This window comes from Panthera pardus, unplaced genomic scaffold (genome assembly GCF_024362965.1).
Source record: "Panthera pardus isolate Hobbes unplaced genomic scaffold, ASM2436296v1 HiC_scaffold_10, whole genome shotgun sequence".
NCBI classification, from domain to species: domain Eukaryota; kingdom Metazoa; phylum Chordata; class Mammalia; order Carnivora; family Felidae; genus Panthera; species Panthera pardus.
In genome coordinates, this window is record NW_026526655.1 from 9,207,764 (window position 1) to 9,225,840 (window position 18,077).

Consider the following 18,077-nt stretch of genomic DNA (forward strand, 5'->3'; position numbering starts at 1 on the left):
ATGCAGACCCACAGGCAGTGAGAAGAGAGCTGATGGAATCCTTCTGAGAGGCAGATGATATCCCATAGACAAAGGATAAAGAATGATGGATTTTCCGTTTATAGACAGGACAAAGAAGCCATCTTCCTCCTCTCCTGAAAGGAGGGAAAAACAAAATACAAACAAACAAGAAAAAACTTTGCTGCTTTGAGATAAGATTAAACTGATCTTCTGTCCTCACCCTCATCTTTTGGAATTTAAATGCCTCTTTCTAAGAGGCAGAGAAACGCCAAGTGTCTTCAGCTTTTATTAAAGATGATCCACATTCTGGGCTTCATCCCTTTTGATGTGTAAATACCAATGGAGAGAGGGCTACAGTAATCCTGGTACTTTGGGACTTAGCTTAGGAAGCTAGCCCTGCTGTAGGCATTTGGCAATCTCAGGAGAGGAGAAGACTTATTATCCTTTTGGATCAAACAGCAGTTTACCAGCTACAGATCTCATTCTCATGGTGTATGAAAAGCAAAATGTTTCTAGGGATGTGAAAGCAAGCACTCCCTGTCTTAATTCTGTATACATTTTCATGCCTCAGGAGTCTAGGGCTTTTCACAGAAGTACTGAGAAGTCAAGGGAGCTTAATTTCCCCCACAATAGGGAGAGGGCAAAGTGGGTGATGGGCATTGAGGAGGGCACTTACCGGGATGAACACTGGGTGTTGTATGGAAACCAAATTAACAATAAATTATATTCAATAGAAAAATAGAAAAAAATTTCCCCCACAATAGGCAAATCTGGCACTCAATAAAAAAATCAGATCCAAAGATATAAATGTGAGTCCTCGGCAAAATAAAAGTATCCAGATCCGTGGGAAAGAGAACCCTAACCCTTACACCCTTCCTTCTGTCGCCGTCATTGTAAATCCTCTCTGTCCTAGCCTCACACTCTACCACGCAGCCCCTCGATTCTTTGATACCTTGCACTTTTCCCACTGGAGGCACCTGGGGAAACTTGGATCCCTCCTGATCCACAAATAGGTCCTCGGGAATCTGGAGAAGTACGTTATAGCACTCCTCCTGTGCCAAAACAGGCTACCTGGCCATCTTTACTTGGATGTGGGCACCTCCAGGAAGAAGGTGTACACAGACATGGCCCAGGAAAGAAAGCCCTCTGCTCCGGGAGTCTGGTTAATTTCAACAGGTTGCACAGGGCTGAGAGCAGATGGTGAGTCTAAGGGAGAAAGAAAGGTGCACACAAGAAAGATACAATTGCAGAGAACTAGCAGGAGAAAAATGAGGTACAGGGGTACAGAGATCTCGAAGGGGCTGGGGGCATGGGAGGGGGAGGAGGAGCTTCCCAGTGAAAGGGCACCCCAGTGCCTTCACTGGAGGGCACCCCAGTGAAAACTATTCACAAATCACTATTCGGCCCAGGGAGAGCCTCACCTGAACACAGAATCCAAAAAAAGCTCCGACTGATGGATCAGGCGACTGAAAGGAAGGACGATTCAACCAGCAACTCAGAGGTCATGACGAGGGTCCAAAAGGCAACGAGTGGATGTACCCAAACCTTTGGGCCAGACGGTAAGGCTGGTGACTGAATTTGCCACGAATGCTCTGCGTGGGAGGGTCTCTCACAGAGGAGGCACAGCATTGGGTGGACATGTGAGGGTAATCGTAGAAGGAAAGAGAAGCGCAAAGAAAGACGGTGAGGTGTGTGTGACAGCAGGGAACATCTGAGGAGATTTTGTGCAGAAATACCCGTGTCCACAGGGTACAGCTGGCCTCAGCTGTGGCCTCAGGCAGCAGCCCTTAAACTTTTTAGTCCCAAGACTTCTTCACACTCTTACAAATTATGAAGGACCCCAAAGAGCTTTTGCTTAGGTTGTTTCAATTTATCTATATGCACTTCATCAGAAATTAAAAACTGATCATTTAAAAATATTTCTGGGGCCAGCTGGGTGGCAAGCGTCGGACTTCAGCTCAGGTCATGATCTTGTGGTTCAAAACTTTGAGACCCCCCATTGGGCTCTGTGCTGACAGCTCAGAGTCTAGAGCCTGTTTCAGATTCTGGGTCTCTTCTGTCTGTCCCTGCCCCACTTGAGCTCTGTCTCTCTCTCTCTCAAAAATAAATAATAAAATATTTTTAAATTAAAAATATTTATGTTAATTCATTTAAAAGTAACAATAACATATCAACTACCTATTAACATAAATAACATACTTTATGAAAAATAAATATATTTCCCAAATTAAAAAATTGGTGAGAAGACTGGAAGCATATTACATTTTTTACAAACCTCACTAATGTCTAGTTTCATCAAAGACAGCTGGATTCGTATAGCTGCTTCTCTGTTCAATTGGTTGGGATACTTTGCTTTGTGCAAGGACAGGAAGATAATCGAGCTTCACAAGGATCTGTGGTTTAAAAGGATGGAATATCTGAATAGCCCTTTGAGGTATCTATGTACGTTTATGTTCACCTTTAATATTGCACTGCCTAGTGCAATGCATTGTGCTGGCTTGGATTTTATTTTATTTTATTTAAATGTTTATTTAGGGGCGCCTGGGTGGCTCGGTCGGTTAAGCGTCCGACTTCGGCTCAGGTCATGATCTCGCGGTCTGTGAGTTCTAGCCCCGCGTCGGGCTCTGTGCTGACCGCTCAGAGCCTGGAGCCTGTTTCAGATTCTGTGTCTCCCTCTCTCTCTGCCCCTCCCCTGCTCATGCTCGCTCTCTCTCTCTGTCTCAAAAATAAATAAATGTTAAAAAAAATTTTTTTTAAAAATAAAAAAATAAAAATAAATAAATGTTTTATTTATTTTTGAAAGAGAGAGAGTGTGTGCAAGAAGGGGAGGGGCATAGAGATGTGGGGACAGAAGATCGGAAGCAGGCACTGTGTTGACAGTAACAAGCCCAAAGTGGGGCTCAAACTCGTGAACCATGAGATTGTGACCTGAGCCAAAGTCAGACGCTCAACCAAGTGAGCCATCCGGGCGCCCCTATGCCGTCTTCCGTTTTAAATGAATCTTACACTTAGGCAGGATTTTATAATATCATGGACACTTGGAAAACATTGGTTCCCTGAATTGTACAGGGAGCTTGCAGCTCAATCCCACAAGTATTCTTCTTGAGACATTCGTGCTTCAAGATATAATGAACTGCTTTATATGGACTCCCCAGTTTTTCACACAGACCTTTAAGAAGATGCATATTCAACGGGAGAAATATAAGAAAGTCAAAATTTTTAATTGGCTCATCAAGCACATTCTTAAGGGAAACTGGCTTTTTTCTTTTAATGGTCTGCAGGAGGGGAGACTGGAGCGACTGCTCCTTCGGTTTTAGGGGCACTGCATTGATGTGTACTATGGCACCAGAAGCTTTACCTGCCTGGGCTCTTGCTCCCATGTGAGCACACATCAACACAATGGAAAGGCATAGAGCCTCTTAGTATGAAAACAGTTTGGCCTCAAAGATCTCCTGAAGGGGCTTCCGGAATACCCCAGGGATCCACAACCTCATGTTGAGCCTCTGGTTCAGGGGCTCACATGACAGCCCCTCACTGGGTGTCTCCATTGATAGAGGACACTCTGTTGCCCAGCCTTGCTCTGCTCCTCCCCAGAGTGGCAGACAGACCCAGTGGTAGATGCACGCTCAGGATGGGTCATGGAGGCTCAAGCAAGGGCTGGAACTTTCTTTTTTTTTTAATTTTTTTTTAACGTTTTATTTATTTTTGAGACAGAGAGAGACAGAGCATGAACGGGGCAGGGTCAGAGAGAGAGGGATACACAGAATCCGAAACAGGCTCCAGGCTCTGAGCCATCAGCACAGAGCCCGACGCGGGGCTCAAACTCACCAACCGTGAGATCATGACCTGAGCCGAAGTCAGACGCTTAACCGACTGAGCCACCCAGGCACCCCAAGAGCTGGAACTTTCAAGACAAAGGTTCCTGGGACTCCAGGAGATTCCTACAGAACATTCCAGGGGACATTTTCTGAGATCTCAAAGGAAAGTCGTTCCTTTTTTCAGAGATCCGTGATGACTGTTCAGAAATGAACGGGGAAAAGGGACCCCGGGAGCCACCCAGCACACCACCAAGCATCGTGCATGGTAAAGATCAGGGACCGCAAGTCTCAGAGAGTGGTCCTCAGGAACCCAGATTCAGAGCTGTTTTACTCTAAACCAATGTTTCTCCACCGTTTTCCCATCATCACCGCCCTAAGGAGCCCTCTTAGATATTTTTTCCTAATTATGAACCCAACCCCTGATATTGTAATACCACAAATATGTATCTTTAATATATCTATTTAACATACCTATATCTATTTATCTTTAAATAGACAGATATCTTGACGAGGGATAAATATCTATCTGTATACGTCATGCATAAAAAGAATAAGATTCCCCACCCCAATCCCTGAACCAATGTTTTCTACCTTCGGGCCACACCACCACTGCTGAATGTGTTCTAAATATATTCGTGGTGCTCTATCGAAAGGGCCCAAGCCATGGAACACAATTTTTTCCTAAAATCCCAATTTCCATGTTCTTCACTTGACCTTTCTGGGAGAATTGGGAAGAGAACGACTCCTCATAAACACAAATGTAACGATACTACCACCAACTGAGCAGCCACAGCTGACGTCATTGTGGGCGTTCGCTGATAAACAGTCACCCCATCCTCACCACCACTGCCATTGTGCATTTCCTACCACTGTCTTCAGAGGGGGGAAAAAATCTGAACATTCTCCTGTTTGTTGGTGATGTGGTCATTGTGTCACAAATTCACGGGATGCAACTCTCAAATGACAAATATTTATTGTCGGAAACAATGGGTTAAACTTGACCACCTTAAAATACAAGCGATCATTTCGAACAGGTTCTCCCACATTGCGCTAACTTATACAGTAATATCGTAAATATTCCTCACGGATAATTTCATTTTATTTCTACAACAACTCTTAGAGAGGGTTGAATAACTAATTCACATTTTACAGATGAAGAAACTGAGGTGTGTAAAGGATGAATGGATTTTTCCAAGGTCCCGTGGATAGACGATGGTGGAACAGGACGAGCAACTTGGTCCCCTAGTGGAGCTTACATTCTAGTTGATGCATGTGTAGTTAATAGACAAAAAGAGGAGTTGAAAGGGAGAATGGGAAACAGGACAGAGTATTGAAGAAAAAAAGATATAAGAGAGAAGAGGGATAATTGTAAGAAGATAGCAGATAAAAGTGAACCAGGGTACAGGGATTTCCTGAAAGGTTGAGGGATGGGGTACGAGAGGGGAAGTCACTAATAGGGAGAGGAGGAGGTTCACTGGGGACCCCAACTTCAACTATTCACAAATCCCACGAGCAGCCTCGCCTGAACACAGAATCTAAGAGAAGCTCCAAGTGGTGGATCAGGTGACTGAAAGGAAGGACGATTCAACCAGGAACTCAGAGGTCACAACAAGGGCCCAAAAGGCAAAGAGTCTACATGTTTAAGATTAGTACATACCAGGGCGCCTGGATGGTTCAGTTCAGTTAAGTGTTGGACTCTTGGTTTCAGCTTAGGTCATGATCTCACAGTTCGTGGGTTTGAGCCCCATGTCAGGCTCTGTGCTGTCAGTGTGGGATCTGCTTGGGATTCTCTCTCTTCCTCTCTCTCTGCCCCTTCCTCTCTCTCCCAAAATAAATAAATAAATTTAAAATAAAATAAAATAAAATAAAATAAAATAAAATAAAATAAAATTAGCACATCCTGATGATCAAATTATTGCCAGTTTAGACTCCCATTAACATCATACAGATGCCATTTTCCCTACACCTTCACCCAAACTAGAAACAATAAGAGTCTTCTGTGTTGACAGATTAAAAGCAAAGAATGATATGCCACTCATGTTTTCCTTTGGATTTCTTTGCACCATGCATGTGGTTAAACATGCTGTGGTAGATTGTATTACTACTCACCGATATCTCAGAAGGTTATACACTCTTGCCCTGTGGACTCCAGAATGGCCATGTCACTTGGCCAAAGAAATGCGGACAGAAGTGTGAGGGTCACTTCAAAGCCAAAGCTTTAAGAGCCTGTGTATCATCTTTATTTCTGCCATGGGACCAACAATGTTCTAGACACAAGTTGCTTTGTCCCCAGGATCCGTGTGTGTCAATAACATGGAACCTCATCTAACTTGTGATGAATGAGTAGCACAAGGGAGAAGTAAAACTGGGTTGTTTTAAACCAACACTTGGCAAACTTTTTCTAAAAGGGGCCAGATAAGAGCTTTGCTGGCCCTACAATCTCTATTGCAACTACTCAGCACGGCCATTGTAGTATGAAAGCAGCCAGAGACAAATATGTAAACAAATGCACCTGTCTGTGTTCCAATAAATCTTTATTTACAAACACAAGCATTGGACTTATTTGGTCTTCATGCTATTATTTGCTGATACCTATAATTAACCACTGCAATTTGGGAGAGTCATAGTTTATCATAACATCACCTAGCCTCTTTCTACTAAGATAGCTGTTTGTTAAATAATTTTTTATTAGAAGTTTTTTCCTTTGAGGTTCACTTGTTCATATTTGCCCATTTTCGTATAGGACTATTCATCTTTTTGCTTGATCAATGATGGAAATCTACTGTTTGTTATCTCATTGAAATGTTTCTGCTTTTGTTTTTATTTTGTAACTCACTTGAGAAATTTTGGGTTGTGGAGAATTTTTTCGTAAATTTGTTTAGACAAATCAGTTTGTCTTTTCCAAGATGGTTTATGCCAGAGTTTCTCGACCTTGACACTTACTAGCATTTGGGACTGAATAATTCTCTGTCATGAGTGCTGTCCTGTGCCTCATGAGATACTGGGCAACATCCCAGCCATTAGATGCCAGTAGCGTTTTCCTCCCAGTCATGAGAAACAAAAAGATTTCCCAACATTGTCAAATATCCCCTGGGGGACCAAATCAACCAGCATTGAGAACCATTGTTTTATGCCCTATATTTCTTCCTTAAAAAGTCCTTTCTATGTGATATTTATAAGTTTATATCCTTTATCTACTTCTAGTGTTTGTATTAAATACATATGTACACATTATTATATTGATTATTATATGTTAATATATATTACCTTATGAAAACATGGTTTCTGTAATGTTTTTAGCCTTCCTATCTATCTATTAACATGAACTTGCTATTCCTCCATGATCAATGCTATAATGTTCCTTTCATAAGACCCACATCTGGGGGAGCCTGGCTGGCTCAGTCGGTTAAGCGTCCGACTTCGGCTCAATTCATGGTTTTGCGGTTTGTGAGTTCGAACCCCGCGTCGGGCTCCGTGCTGACGGTTCAGAGCCTGGAGCCTGCTTCGGATTCTGTGTCTCCTTCTCTCTCTGCCCCTTCCCCGCTTGTGCTCTGTCTCTCTCTGTCTCTCAAAAATAAATAAATGTAAAAAAAAAATTTTTTTTTAAAGACACATCTATCTTGTCTCTCCAAAGTGGTAGAAAGACAGAAAAAATTACTTGAAAATCGTTGATATATAAAGCATATAAATCTATGTTTCCAATTATAAATGACATTAATTTTTTTTTTTAGAAAAGAAAAGGAACAACGGTGTCGGCTCAAGTTCAACCAGAAGGTGTCAGAAAAATATTCCGCCAAAGGGTAAGTAAGCCAGAGACGGGGACTGGCCGTCAGACATCACTGGTGCCCTGGCCACCTGCCGATTGTTTGTGTCCTCTCTTCCTCTTCTTTCCCTCCCATCTTTGTCCTCCTCCTCCTCTTCCCCCTCCTCCTTTTCTGTGAACATTCATTTCTCTTCTGCGTCGGTAACATTTCTTCAGCACTGTCCCCTCTCACTCTCCCTTCCCTCTTTAGGCTCCGGCGACATTGGCATTCCTCCCCCCTCGCCCCCCATGAATTTATCATTGAAGTAGAACAGGGGCTACTTGAGGTAGGGTCCGCAGACTGGTGCCATCCACAAGTCTGTTGGTTGCAAGTCTGCAAAAATAAAGAGCTTATAAATCAACCGTGACACTGAGCACCCCGTTTTCACAGCAGGACCTCCTCAGCGGAGATGCCTTATTTCTATTGGATCAAGCTCCTGTCTTGCCACGCGCCGGCACATTGAGTAGCACTGGAGTGATGCTTAAGAAAGATGCACGTACCGTAAATGTACAGCCTGAGGAATTAACACAAAGGCAAAGCCCGCATGGACTTAGCGCCTAGGTTAAGAAACAGAACATAGCCCACACCCATCATCCAATCCCCACCTACACCCCGAGGGTCACCGCCAGCCTGATTTCTCAAAGCATAAGCTCTTTGACACTGGATGCTTCGCCCTCCTTTCCTGCCCAGGGCTTCCTCGGTGTGCCCCCCTCACCCACCCCTTCCGGAAGCTGACCGCCCTTGTTCTCCTTCTTCCCTTTGCTACACATCCTCAGGCCTCACCTTGAACTAAGCGTTCTCTGTCCCAGCAGGCAAGGGCAGGTTTTCCTGACCTGCCTTCGTGGAACCCAGCGTTTTTTTTTTTCCTCACGGCACTTGTCACGACTAAAATTAACTGTCTGTGTATATCCTGTTCACCGTGTGAAAGTCCGATGAAGTCAGTAAGTGGTCGGTCTTGCTCTTTGCTCTATGCCCAGCGTTCCCGTGCCTCACACAGTGTATACTTAAATAACTGTGCAATCAGTACCTTATCTGTTCTTCTTCATGAAGTGTGACTACCAATACGAGAGACCCCATGTACTCAGAGAATGCACTTGTGCGCATTAGAAAAAGTGCCCTTCCCTCAATACGCTTTACCCACATCTGTCGGAGCTGACTCCTAAAACCAGGTCCTTTGCTGCCCTCTGAGAGAAGGTCCTCGTAGAAAGTATCCAGCTCTGGGGCGCCTGGGTGGCTCAGTCGGTTAAGCGGCCGACTTCGGCTCAGGTCATGATCTCGCGGTCCATGAGTTCGAGCCCCGAATCGGGCTCTGTGCTGACAGCTCAGAGCCTGGAGCCTGTTTCGGATTCTGTGTCTCCCTCTCTCTGACCCTGCCCTGTTCATGCTCTGTCTCTCTCTGTCTCAAAAATGAGTAAACGTTAAAAAAATAAGATAAAACATAAAGAAAGTATCCAGCTCTGAGTATGAATCAGAGCCCTCCTTAGAGGTGGGATCCTTGCTCAGTGCACAACCCACCCAACCATACGCAGAGGCCCTGATAACAACAGAAGTGTACACATTTTACAATTGGCAAAGCACTTTGTTCTGCGTTTTGCCATTTAGCCGTCATATAAGTATTGTTCAGCCCACTTTACGGATTCAATTAGAGCATAAAAGACTTGGCATGAACTAAGATCAACCTAGGTGTTCTAAGTGCAAGTTTTTTGTTCTTTGCACTGAAAAAAAGAAAAAATACTCCCCGGTGTCTTTAGGAAACACGAGTAGGAAGCACGAATCTAAGCAGATGCTGAGAGCTGTCTGTCAGCGTCAGCTTCTTCTGTCTCCTTAGCACTTTTGCCCTGGCCGTGCCTTCTGATTTAACGCCGGCTGTCTCTGTGTTGTTATCGACATACAGTAGGGAGTCCTGTTGAGGCATTTCTGACAGTATGATAGGAACTGGGGGGGGGGGGGGTCCAGCAGGTCTGGATTCCACTGCCAGTTCCACCTTGTACCGTGTGGGGATGTCCGGGAATTCTGTCTCCACCTTTGAGCCTGAGTCCCCCATCTATAAAATGGGGATCACCATCATTGCCTTCCCTTTTATAAGTTGTTGTGAAAATAAGCTACACAGTGTGTGTGTGCGGCCTTTACTATTGCCTTGATGATGGCTTTTTGTCCAGCCACCCCATCTCCCCACGAACCCTTCGCGTTCAGATCAGGGAGCTCCAGACCTCTCCCCAGGCCATGTCTGTCCATGCATGATTTTCACCACGTGCCTTCACCCTGTGTTCTGAAAGGATTCCTGAAGTTCATCTATCTATGAAGTTTGTTTCCATTCTGCTTTTCTTGCCTCTGTTAGGCTTTCTTTTCGTTTCCTGCACCCTGCTTTCCATTTCCAGGAACTCTCTTTATTAATTGCTTACCTTCATAGCAGGCTCCTCATTGTTTGCTCACGCTTATGAATGGTGATCTGACAGATGTGGGAGAGCGCCAAGGAGGCCTTCCCCTCAGGGTTCCATCCTTAAAAAGCCTGTTTCCAAGACGGAGCAGGTGAGACGAAGCTAAATGCAGGATTACCGGAACAGATCAGAAAGCTGTCCCTCCTTAGGCGCAGGGTAGTGGCTTTGGAGCTACCCAGGACAGAAGGTCCTGGCTGACTTGGTAAGCTGCCTGAACCAGGTAAAGGAGGGAGTTCTGCCTGTGCCCGCAACTCTGCACCCTGGCTTGCTGCCCAGAACTCCCAGTGCCGCCCACTGCTCCTGCATCTGCTTGCGAGCCTGTCTGGGACATCTGTTTTGGGGCCTATACTTATCATAGGGAATGAGTTCCGTGAGACAGACAACTATGCAAGGTCCCCGATGCCCTGCTAATCCCCCTTGGGGTTTGCGACAGTGGTCCAAAGTTACCTGTGCCTCTGCCTTGTCTCCCAAGTTAGGAATCCGCCATGGCTGGTCTTCCATTCGACCTTGACAATAATATGCACTTACATACCCTTGCTAGGAAATTGCACAGCCCAGATCGTAAGCCCCGCCAGTCTGGCTCCTGAGGCTGAGCTGTCATCCCCTGGGCCCTATTTATTTAAGTGGGCAGAGTCCGGAGACAGTGGTGGAGCCAGCCACTCCATGCAAGAATGCTGGCTGGCTTTTGAAACTAAGTTCTTCCCACCCCCCTCACTCCTATCCAGCCCCTGCCCCTCCAAGACTGGACATCCTTCAGCGTTCCGTCCAAGGGAGCCATCCGGTCACTTCTCAGGGATCTCTGCTTTCTCGTCTGCCTCTAGTTCATATCCTTCCAAAGTAACTAACGGTTTTTTCACCATTAGCATCGATGCCGCTCGTTTCTTTTTCCGGGGAGGCTCTTGCCTTTTCGTACATTTCCTTTGGCTCTTGCAATAAGTGTTTGAAGCAAGGGAGAAGGTTGGACTGGCTGTTCTCCTAGCCTCATTCTGCATGTAACATCCCGTGTAACTCAACACAAGCCATGGGCAGCGCCTTCTCCTCGCCCCCAGAGACGGCTCCTGCAGCCTATCTGGAATGAATTCGCCCACAGTGAGGCTGTGGTAAAAAGCGGCAGGAGTGGCTGGTATTTATTTTAAACTCTTTTCCAACTGCTTCTCTCCTGAATCAATACCCCCACATCCCTGCTCAACGTTTCACCGTTGCCAAATCTCTCCATGTGCAATTTGCAGATTAGGCTAGAGTTCTTGGCGGTGAGGGGGGGTGGGGTGGGGGTGGGGGGCTCTTTTTTGACTCATGGAGGAAGAAACAGAAAAGCAATAAAATGAAAAAGGACAGCAGAAAATGAAGACGGACACTAATCTCTCGGTGCTGAGCACCTCACTTACCCCGCCTTGGTGTAAATCAGGTGATAAGATTATAAACAAAGACCTTTCTTCCAGCTACCCGAGCACCAGGAAATATTCTGGGCCGGCAACTTCTATCAGGGTAGAGGGATAAACAGGTTGCTTATGGAATAAAGGAGCGGTGGGTGATAGCCAATTAGCTTATGAATTAAAACCCACCACAGGAGCCCTATCTGCTTTACTAAACATTTTGTTTGATGCAGTGTTGGTGGTGATGGCTTTGTTGATCAGAGACTACTCTGTACACGTGGCTAATCTGCCACTCAAAATGGAGGAAGTGCTGCCAGTTAGCCAGAGGCTGGTCCCCAATGCCATTTACATGATTATTGTTACTATTACTGTCGTTAGAATTCGGCGCAAGGGGAAGGCCGGAAAGAGATAAAACGAAAACTGAGCGAAACTATACTCTTGTACTTTCCCTTCTACTTCCAGAAAAACCCGAAGACGACCCCGTGGATTTTCACTCTCCTAAACTTCCCGTGACGTGTGGTGAAGCTAGAGGGATTTTATATAAGGAGAGACTGAAACGAGGTGGGTTTCCTGACCTTCTGCTCTTTGGAGCGCCCGGAACCACTAGAAGAGAGGAAAATACCCATGTGTCTCCTTGTCCAGGAGATAAACCCTGCCAGCTAGGCTGCAGAGAAAGAAGTGCCTTGTTAGCAAGGAATTTTCGCTTTTCCGCGTCGTGGTGAACCCGGCTGCCAGGCCACTGCACCACCGTGGACCCAGTGGCAATACTTGCCGCATGCAGATGTCGCACAAAATGCAAACCCTCTCCCGCTCCCACAGGGTTCAGGGCTTCCTTCAGCCTGAGAGAGGAGGAATCCAGGCTCGCCTGCTATCCTCCCTCCCTGCAGAGAGTCTCTCTGGACCCAGGCAGGCGGAACAACCGCAGTTAGGAGTTTGGAGGTTTAGGGTGAATTCACAGAGCATGAGATCGGGTCCAGGAATGGGCCGTCTTTATCCTCCAGGATCCTCAGAGAAGTGCATTCAGAATGAGGAGGGAATTTGGTTCACCCCAAAAGAATTTGAAATTGAAGGAAAACGGGCAACTTCAAGGAAATGGAAACAGAGTGTGCATTGCAGAGGAAAGACCTTAGAAGAGCTGCTGAAGGTATTATGACAGGGGACGGCTGGGTGATGGGTTTAATTCTTGCAGGATGAGCGCAATTTCAATTACAGAAATGTGAAGAAATTTCCATTAGGATTGACAAAGAGCTCAATTTTTTATAGAGAAAAGTTGTGGGTGATAAAATTAGAAAGGTTGGTGCTGACCGTGGAGAACTTTAAATGTGAGCAAAGGGCTGTGAGGTCAGGAGAGACTTAAGAAGCTTAGCCTGGGGGTACTGGGTGGGGTAAACCAGGGGAAGCCAGATTGAGACCCAGATCTCTGAGAGCTTCCCTGCGCCCTCCACCCAGTGAAGGCCTCCTCCAGACCCAGCTTATCTGGACCCCTGGGTGACGCATTTCTAGACCATCCTGTCCATGGGCAGTGTCTCCTCTGCACTTCCCTGGCTCACACTCAGTCCTCTGAGCCACAAACAAGGCTACTAATCTCTGTGATCCCAGACCCCAACACAAGGCCTCAAAAAACACCCAAAAAGAATATCACTGGGATGAAATCACAAGGATTTAACCTACCAAGGAAGAAATGGAGAGGAGAATGTGGGTGGGAAAGGAACTGGGAAGGAAGGACTAATGGGTCTTGGGTTTGAGTAACAGGAAAAAAATGAGTTTATCAAGTGATGTTCAGAAGAAGAGCCGATTGGAGGTTGGAGCTAATGGTGTTGCTTTCAGACACTTTGGGTTTGAGACCCGGTAGGACGTCCAGGTATAAATATTCACTAGGACGTGGAAACTTCGATATGGACGAAAGAAGAGCTTCCCGGATAACCTCGTTCATTGACCCCTTCTCTCTTTCAGAAAGGACTTTTGTTCTGTCCCCCAAGAGTAAATGTCAAGAGAAAGGTAAATAGCAGGTGAATTTCTACCACATTTTCAGTCGCCATGTTGCACACTCTCTGCATCCAAAGGCTCACCTTCGAGTCCTCAAGTTCCCCGGCCCTGGGTCACCTTTCCTTTTAGTCATTGCATCTTCACGACAATGGCATTGGCACACTGGTACATGTATGTACCCCTGTTGTTTTCATAATTTGGGAGGGGGACACAAAAACTCTTTAAAATAAAGATTAGAACAAAAACTGATGATGTACATGTGTTTTAGAAAAAGCACCGGATGTTTGGATGATGACAAACCAAAGGTGTCAGAAATAGAATGTTCTAGTTTGAGAAGTAAATGTGGTAGGAGGTAGACAAAAACGGTACGTGAAAGAGCAAGGAGACCACCCTTGATTGAACACAAAGAATTCCTCAATTCAACCTTTCGTTATCAGTGGCCCCAAAATGGAATCGCATTTGAATTGAACTTTGCCTCTGCATAGCATCCCTCCAGGTGAAAAGGGCAGGCATCCATTGTCTGTACCAGCTGCTCCTTCTCATCCTTCTTTGCTTGCTTAAATATGTCCTCAAGACACAAATCTCATTCATGAACTTCCCATAAGATACGAACCTTCAGCAGAGGGAATGGTGCCTTTCCCACCGTGCCCTGAAGGGTTGGCCTGACCCTTAGCTGGATTCATTGAAAAGACAAGGTGCCCTCCCAATGCTGTTTATTGTCTGAAACATCTTTTCCATGCTGATTTGCAATATCTTGATACGTACAGGGAGGCTCCTTGTAATAGCCAAAAATTAGGGAAGAATCCCGCCCATGGACAGGATGGTCTGGAAATGCATCACCCAGGGGTCCAGATAAGCTGGGTCTGGAGGCGGCCTTTACTGGGTGGAGGGTGCAGGGAATGCCCTTCAGTCAATGGAAAACCACCCAAGGGTTCTAAAGTCAAGAAAGCTTCTAGACACTTAAACTGGTAGTAATATATATGGAAGGAGCCCAGTTTTGTTTACGCGACCATGGAGATCTATGATTGCAAATATCTGAGTGAATTGGTTATTTGGGGATAGGATTATAGGGAACATTTACCTTCCATATTATACATTTATGTACAGGTAGAATTTTCCTAATGACCATTTATTACTTTCATAAACAGCAAAAAAAAAAAAAAACCCAATAAAGATATTTTTAATCCAGAGCTTTAATTAATGGCCCCAATATTCTAGTTGCTGCTCACTCATGATACCACAGGTCAGTACATTATAGCCAGAAGCACACTTGGCCTGACCTTTCAGTCCCACCTAGGAGAAGCCGCGTTGGGGTAACGAGACTAAGTTTAGTTCTGACTACAAATGGGCTAATGCAGGCCCTTTCTTCAGCAACGTTGTCTAATACATCACTGTTACTCTGCCATATACCCATTCTCTGTCGGTGTCTATCTTTGTATGTGTGTACCATCAAGAGACCTGATGCTGATACTCCAAACGTGTGTTTTGGGGTTTCCCTGCAGGACGCTGCTTCCATGACCCAAGGCAAAATGAGCACAGGCTGAGTGCTTGTGAGAACCTCCATCTCTAGAAGGGCTCAGGATGCAGACAGAAGTTGTTACTCTAATGGCATACGGTGGGAACTGAGAACAGCTTTTTGCTTTATTTTGGACAGATTCTAGAGCCTTTGACTTAAGGGATTCTCCTTCACAGTGGGTCAATTTGCAAGTAAGCCTAAATGGGCATATGTAAAATCTGTAAGTGAGGAATGTGTTACCTTGAATCCAAAGGCCTAAAAAATGTTGGGCAAGAGTTGCGGGCATTGAGAGGGTCAATAATCGTTTCTTGACTGTGTCAGGGACAGAACAGCCTTCAAATGATCAAATGATGCCCAGAAATTTGCTGAGCTGATGGGGCCCTGTGCTATGTGTGCACAATGGCCTACCCCTCTCTGGGAGCTCCTTTGTGAGTCATTGTATGTTCTGAATGAGTGTGTCAACTGAGAAGGATGTCATGAGGGTAGTGTCAGACTTGCGCTCCTGGGGCAAGTCGGATGCGGTTAAGATCTTGCCTGCAGAGGGTGTGTGTGATGATAAAGCTGTTGAGACACTGCAGGGAACAAGGAGGGCTGTATCCCCACAGCTGCAAGGCAGCTGAGATGCTGTTGGAATAGGCACAGAACAGAACTTACTAGCCAAATATGGGACAGCAAAACACTTGTCAGGTGGATGGTGCCAGTCATTTCAATAATATTGTGTGTAGGGAACTTAATGGGTGGAGCTCCTTTTGAGTAATTATATCCCACTCAATTTAAGCAAGTTACCCTCTACCCTCGTAGGGAGTTTCCAAAGGTAAACTAGAGGGAAAACAGTCACACCTCACACCTCACTTTAACCATCAAAATTGCTGCCCCCTGGTCATAATACCCACTGCCCTGAAATATCCTGTAGCGAACGTGCATGCTCTTCCCCGACGACTAACGAAGTAAGATAAAATTAAGCTTTTGACACTTAACAATCAGCCTTACAAAAAGGAGCCCACGGATCTTTCCCCTCTGTTAAAACAGTGAATGGAATCCAGTATAAATTTCAAGGATCAAAACTTATCATACGAGATGCAGGAGTGATTATTTCTACTCTTCCACTATTTGCCCAGTTTGGTCTGTTCTTGAACTTGAAAAGAATGAGCGGTCCCTCATGGTAGATGACTGCAACCTCAGGGCCGTGGCCCAGCAGACCCAACACAACTCAAAGAGTAAGCCAGTTAGCAGAACCATTTAGCCAACCAGAGCAAGAGAAGACAGACCCCTGGTCACCAAGACTCCCTGCCTGTTGAGCCGATGTCTTGTGGTCACGTGCAGCAAGGTGGGGTCAACTGGGTTCAGATATCGAAAGTGATGATGCAGCACTCACACCTAGCGAGTATGAAATGATTTATCACTCACGTACTGAGGCTTCCTACGGAGGGCCGGGCAGGTTGCCAAGCTGGTCTGAAAATGCCTGAGTGGCGAGAGGGAATAGCTCCAGGTTTTACCATGGCTATGAGTGGGGCCAAGGTGAGAATTCCCTTGCTGGGGCAGAGCTTGTCTGGCTTGAACTTCTCTCTGAGGCCAGGAGGGGGAGCGCATGAGCTTCCTTATCGACTCGCCGACTTGCCGAGAGGTGGTGAAAGGGGTAAGAGAGGTGGTGAAAGGGGTCAGAAGGTGACCGTGCAGTTGTACGTCCTTTCTCTCGCTCGCTGTCATATCATGTGTGTTGGAAACTATCCTACTCCAGAGCCTAGGGAAGGGGGTGTTTGGTGCTGGTCACAGACTATCCATAACCGATGTGGTTAGACGGGCCGTTGTGGTTCTTAATATAATCGCAAGGTGCCTTCCAGCAATAACCATCAGGAAACTGAAAAAAAAAATTTTTATTACTTTTTATTACTTACAGGACATGGAAATTACAGAGCACACCTGGGGCCATACAGTGAGGTGGCCAAGAGATTGATGGAGAGAGAGAGAGATAGAAGGAGAGAGAGAGAGAGAGAAAGAGCACAGGCGAGGGTGGGGGCCTAGGGCTTTGCAGGCTCGCTCTTTATCGGTGAATTTAAAACATAACAGCTGGAATTTAAAGTGTGAGAAGAGAAAGAAAAAAAAAAAACAAGCGACCCAAATGGTCAGTTCTTGAAATCAACCAAGATCTCTAACACAAAGGAGCCTCTGTGGGGACAGGCAGCCTGGCTCTTTATCTAGTTGTGTGGCTGGCAATGCATTTACTCCAGAAATAAGGAGATAGCTGTCTTTGATGGGGTGCTAGAACAATCCAGGCTTTGGTCAGGCACTTGCATTACAAAAAAAGGAGAAAAGAAAAAATCTGTCAGGACTCACACCACAGAGGGACTGGGGCTCTGGATCCAACCAAGGTCTCAACTGGGAGGAGGGGGGAGGTCTGGGCTGTGGGAAGCTGGCGTCTGCATCCCGGGCCTAGGCAGGTCGGGTGTCCAGTCAGAGGGCACTCCAGGGACAAAGAAAGGCAGACTGGTGAGTTCGGGATGGGAAGGCCAGAAAGTTCACCTGAACTTCAAGGTTGGCAGGGAGCCCTCTTTATGGAGTCCTGGGGCCCTCCGAAGTAGAAGAATTTGCTCCGGAAGCCTCCCCAACTAAGACCGTGATGAATTTCATCCCCAAATCAAAGGGAATTTTTACTCTGACTGAGTGGCTAGTTTTGAGAACGGACAAGACATTTCCATCCCTCCCGCCCTCACCCAGGTCCTTGTGCTTGTGTTGTGGACAGTTGAGGGTAGTGGCAGGATTTCTCTCCTTAGCTGTAACTGATCCCCAGCCCCCTCGATCCTCTGCTCCAGCTCCTAATGGTCTATTTCCTGCCTTTTCACCTCCCAGAGGCACAGACAGAAAGGTGCCTCTTCCTGACTCCTACCTTCAGTGCAGAGAAAACATTCCCCTTGTGTGTAAAGCCCTACTGTCCATCTTGCGGGGTCAGGAGAACAGGGGCTCCTGCCTATAGGTCTTTATCCAGCAGTAAAGATCACCTGGAGAATTTACTGGATCACATTCTAAGGCCATGAGAAAGACAGTGATTTCTGAGGCCCAAAAAACAACCCATTTGTACAGCAGCGATCTGTCTTTGTGTTTCCATCAGGAATTGTTCTGGGACTGCCCAGCACGCTTGCCTGGGA

General features: G+C 46.0%; 1 protein-coding gene across 1 annotated transcript in view; it reads left to right on the forward strand.

Annotated features, from left to right (window-relative positions):
* The window catches only part of LOC109264938 (sp110 nuclear body protein), a 37,451-nt gene that overhangs the window by 13,519 nt on the left and 5,855 nt on the right, over positions 1-18,077 (forward strand). The window contains 6 exon segments of the mRNA XM_053888573.1: positions 1,410-1,559; positions 4,003-4,145; positions 7,555-7,618; positions 11,895-11,993; positions 12,434-12,576; positions 13,386-13,430. Of these exon segments, the coding sequence (XP_053744548.1) occupies positions 1,410-1,559; positions 4,003-4,145; positions 7,555-7,618; positions 11,895-11,993; positions 12,434-12,576; positions 13,386-13,430 (644 nt within the window).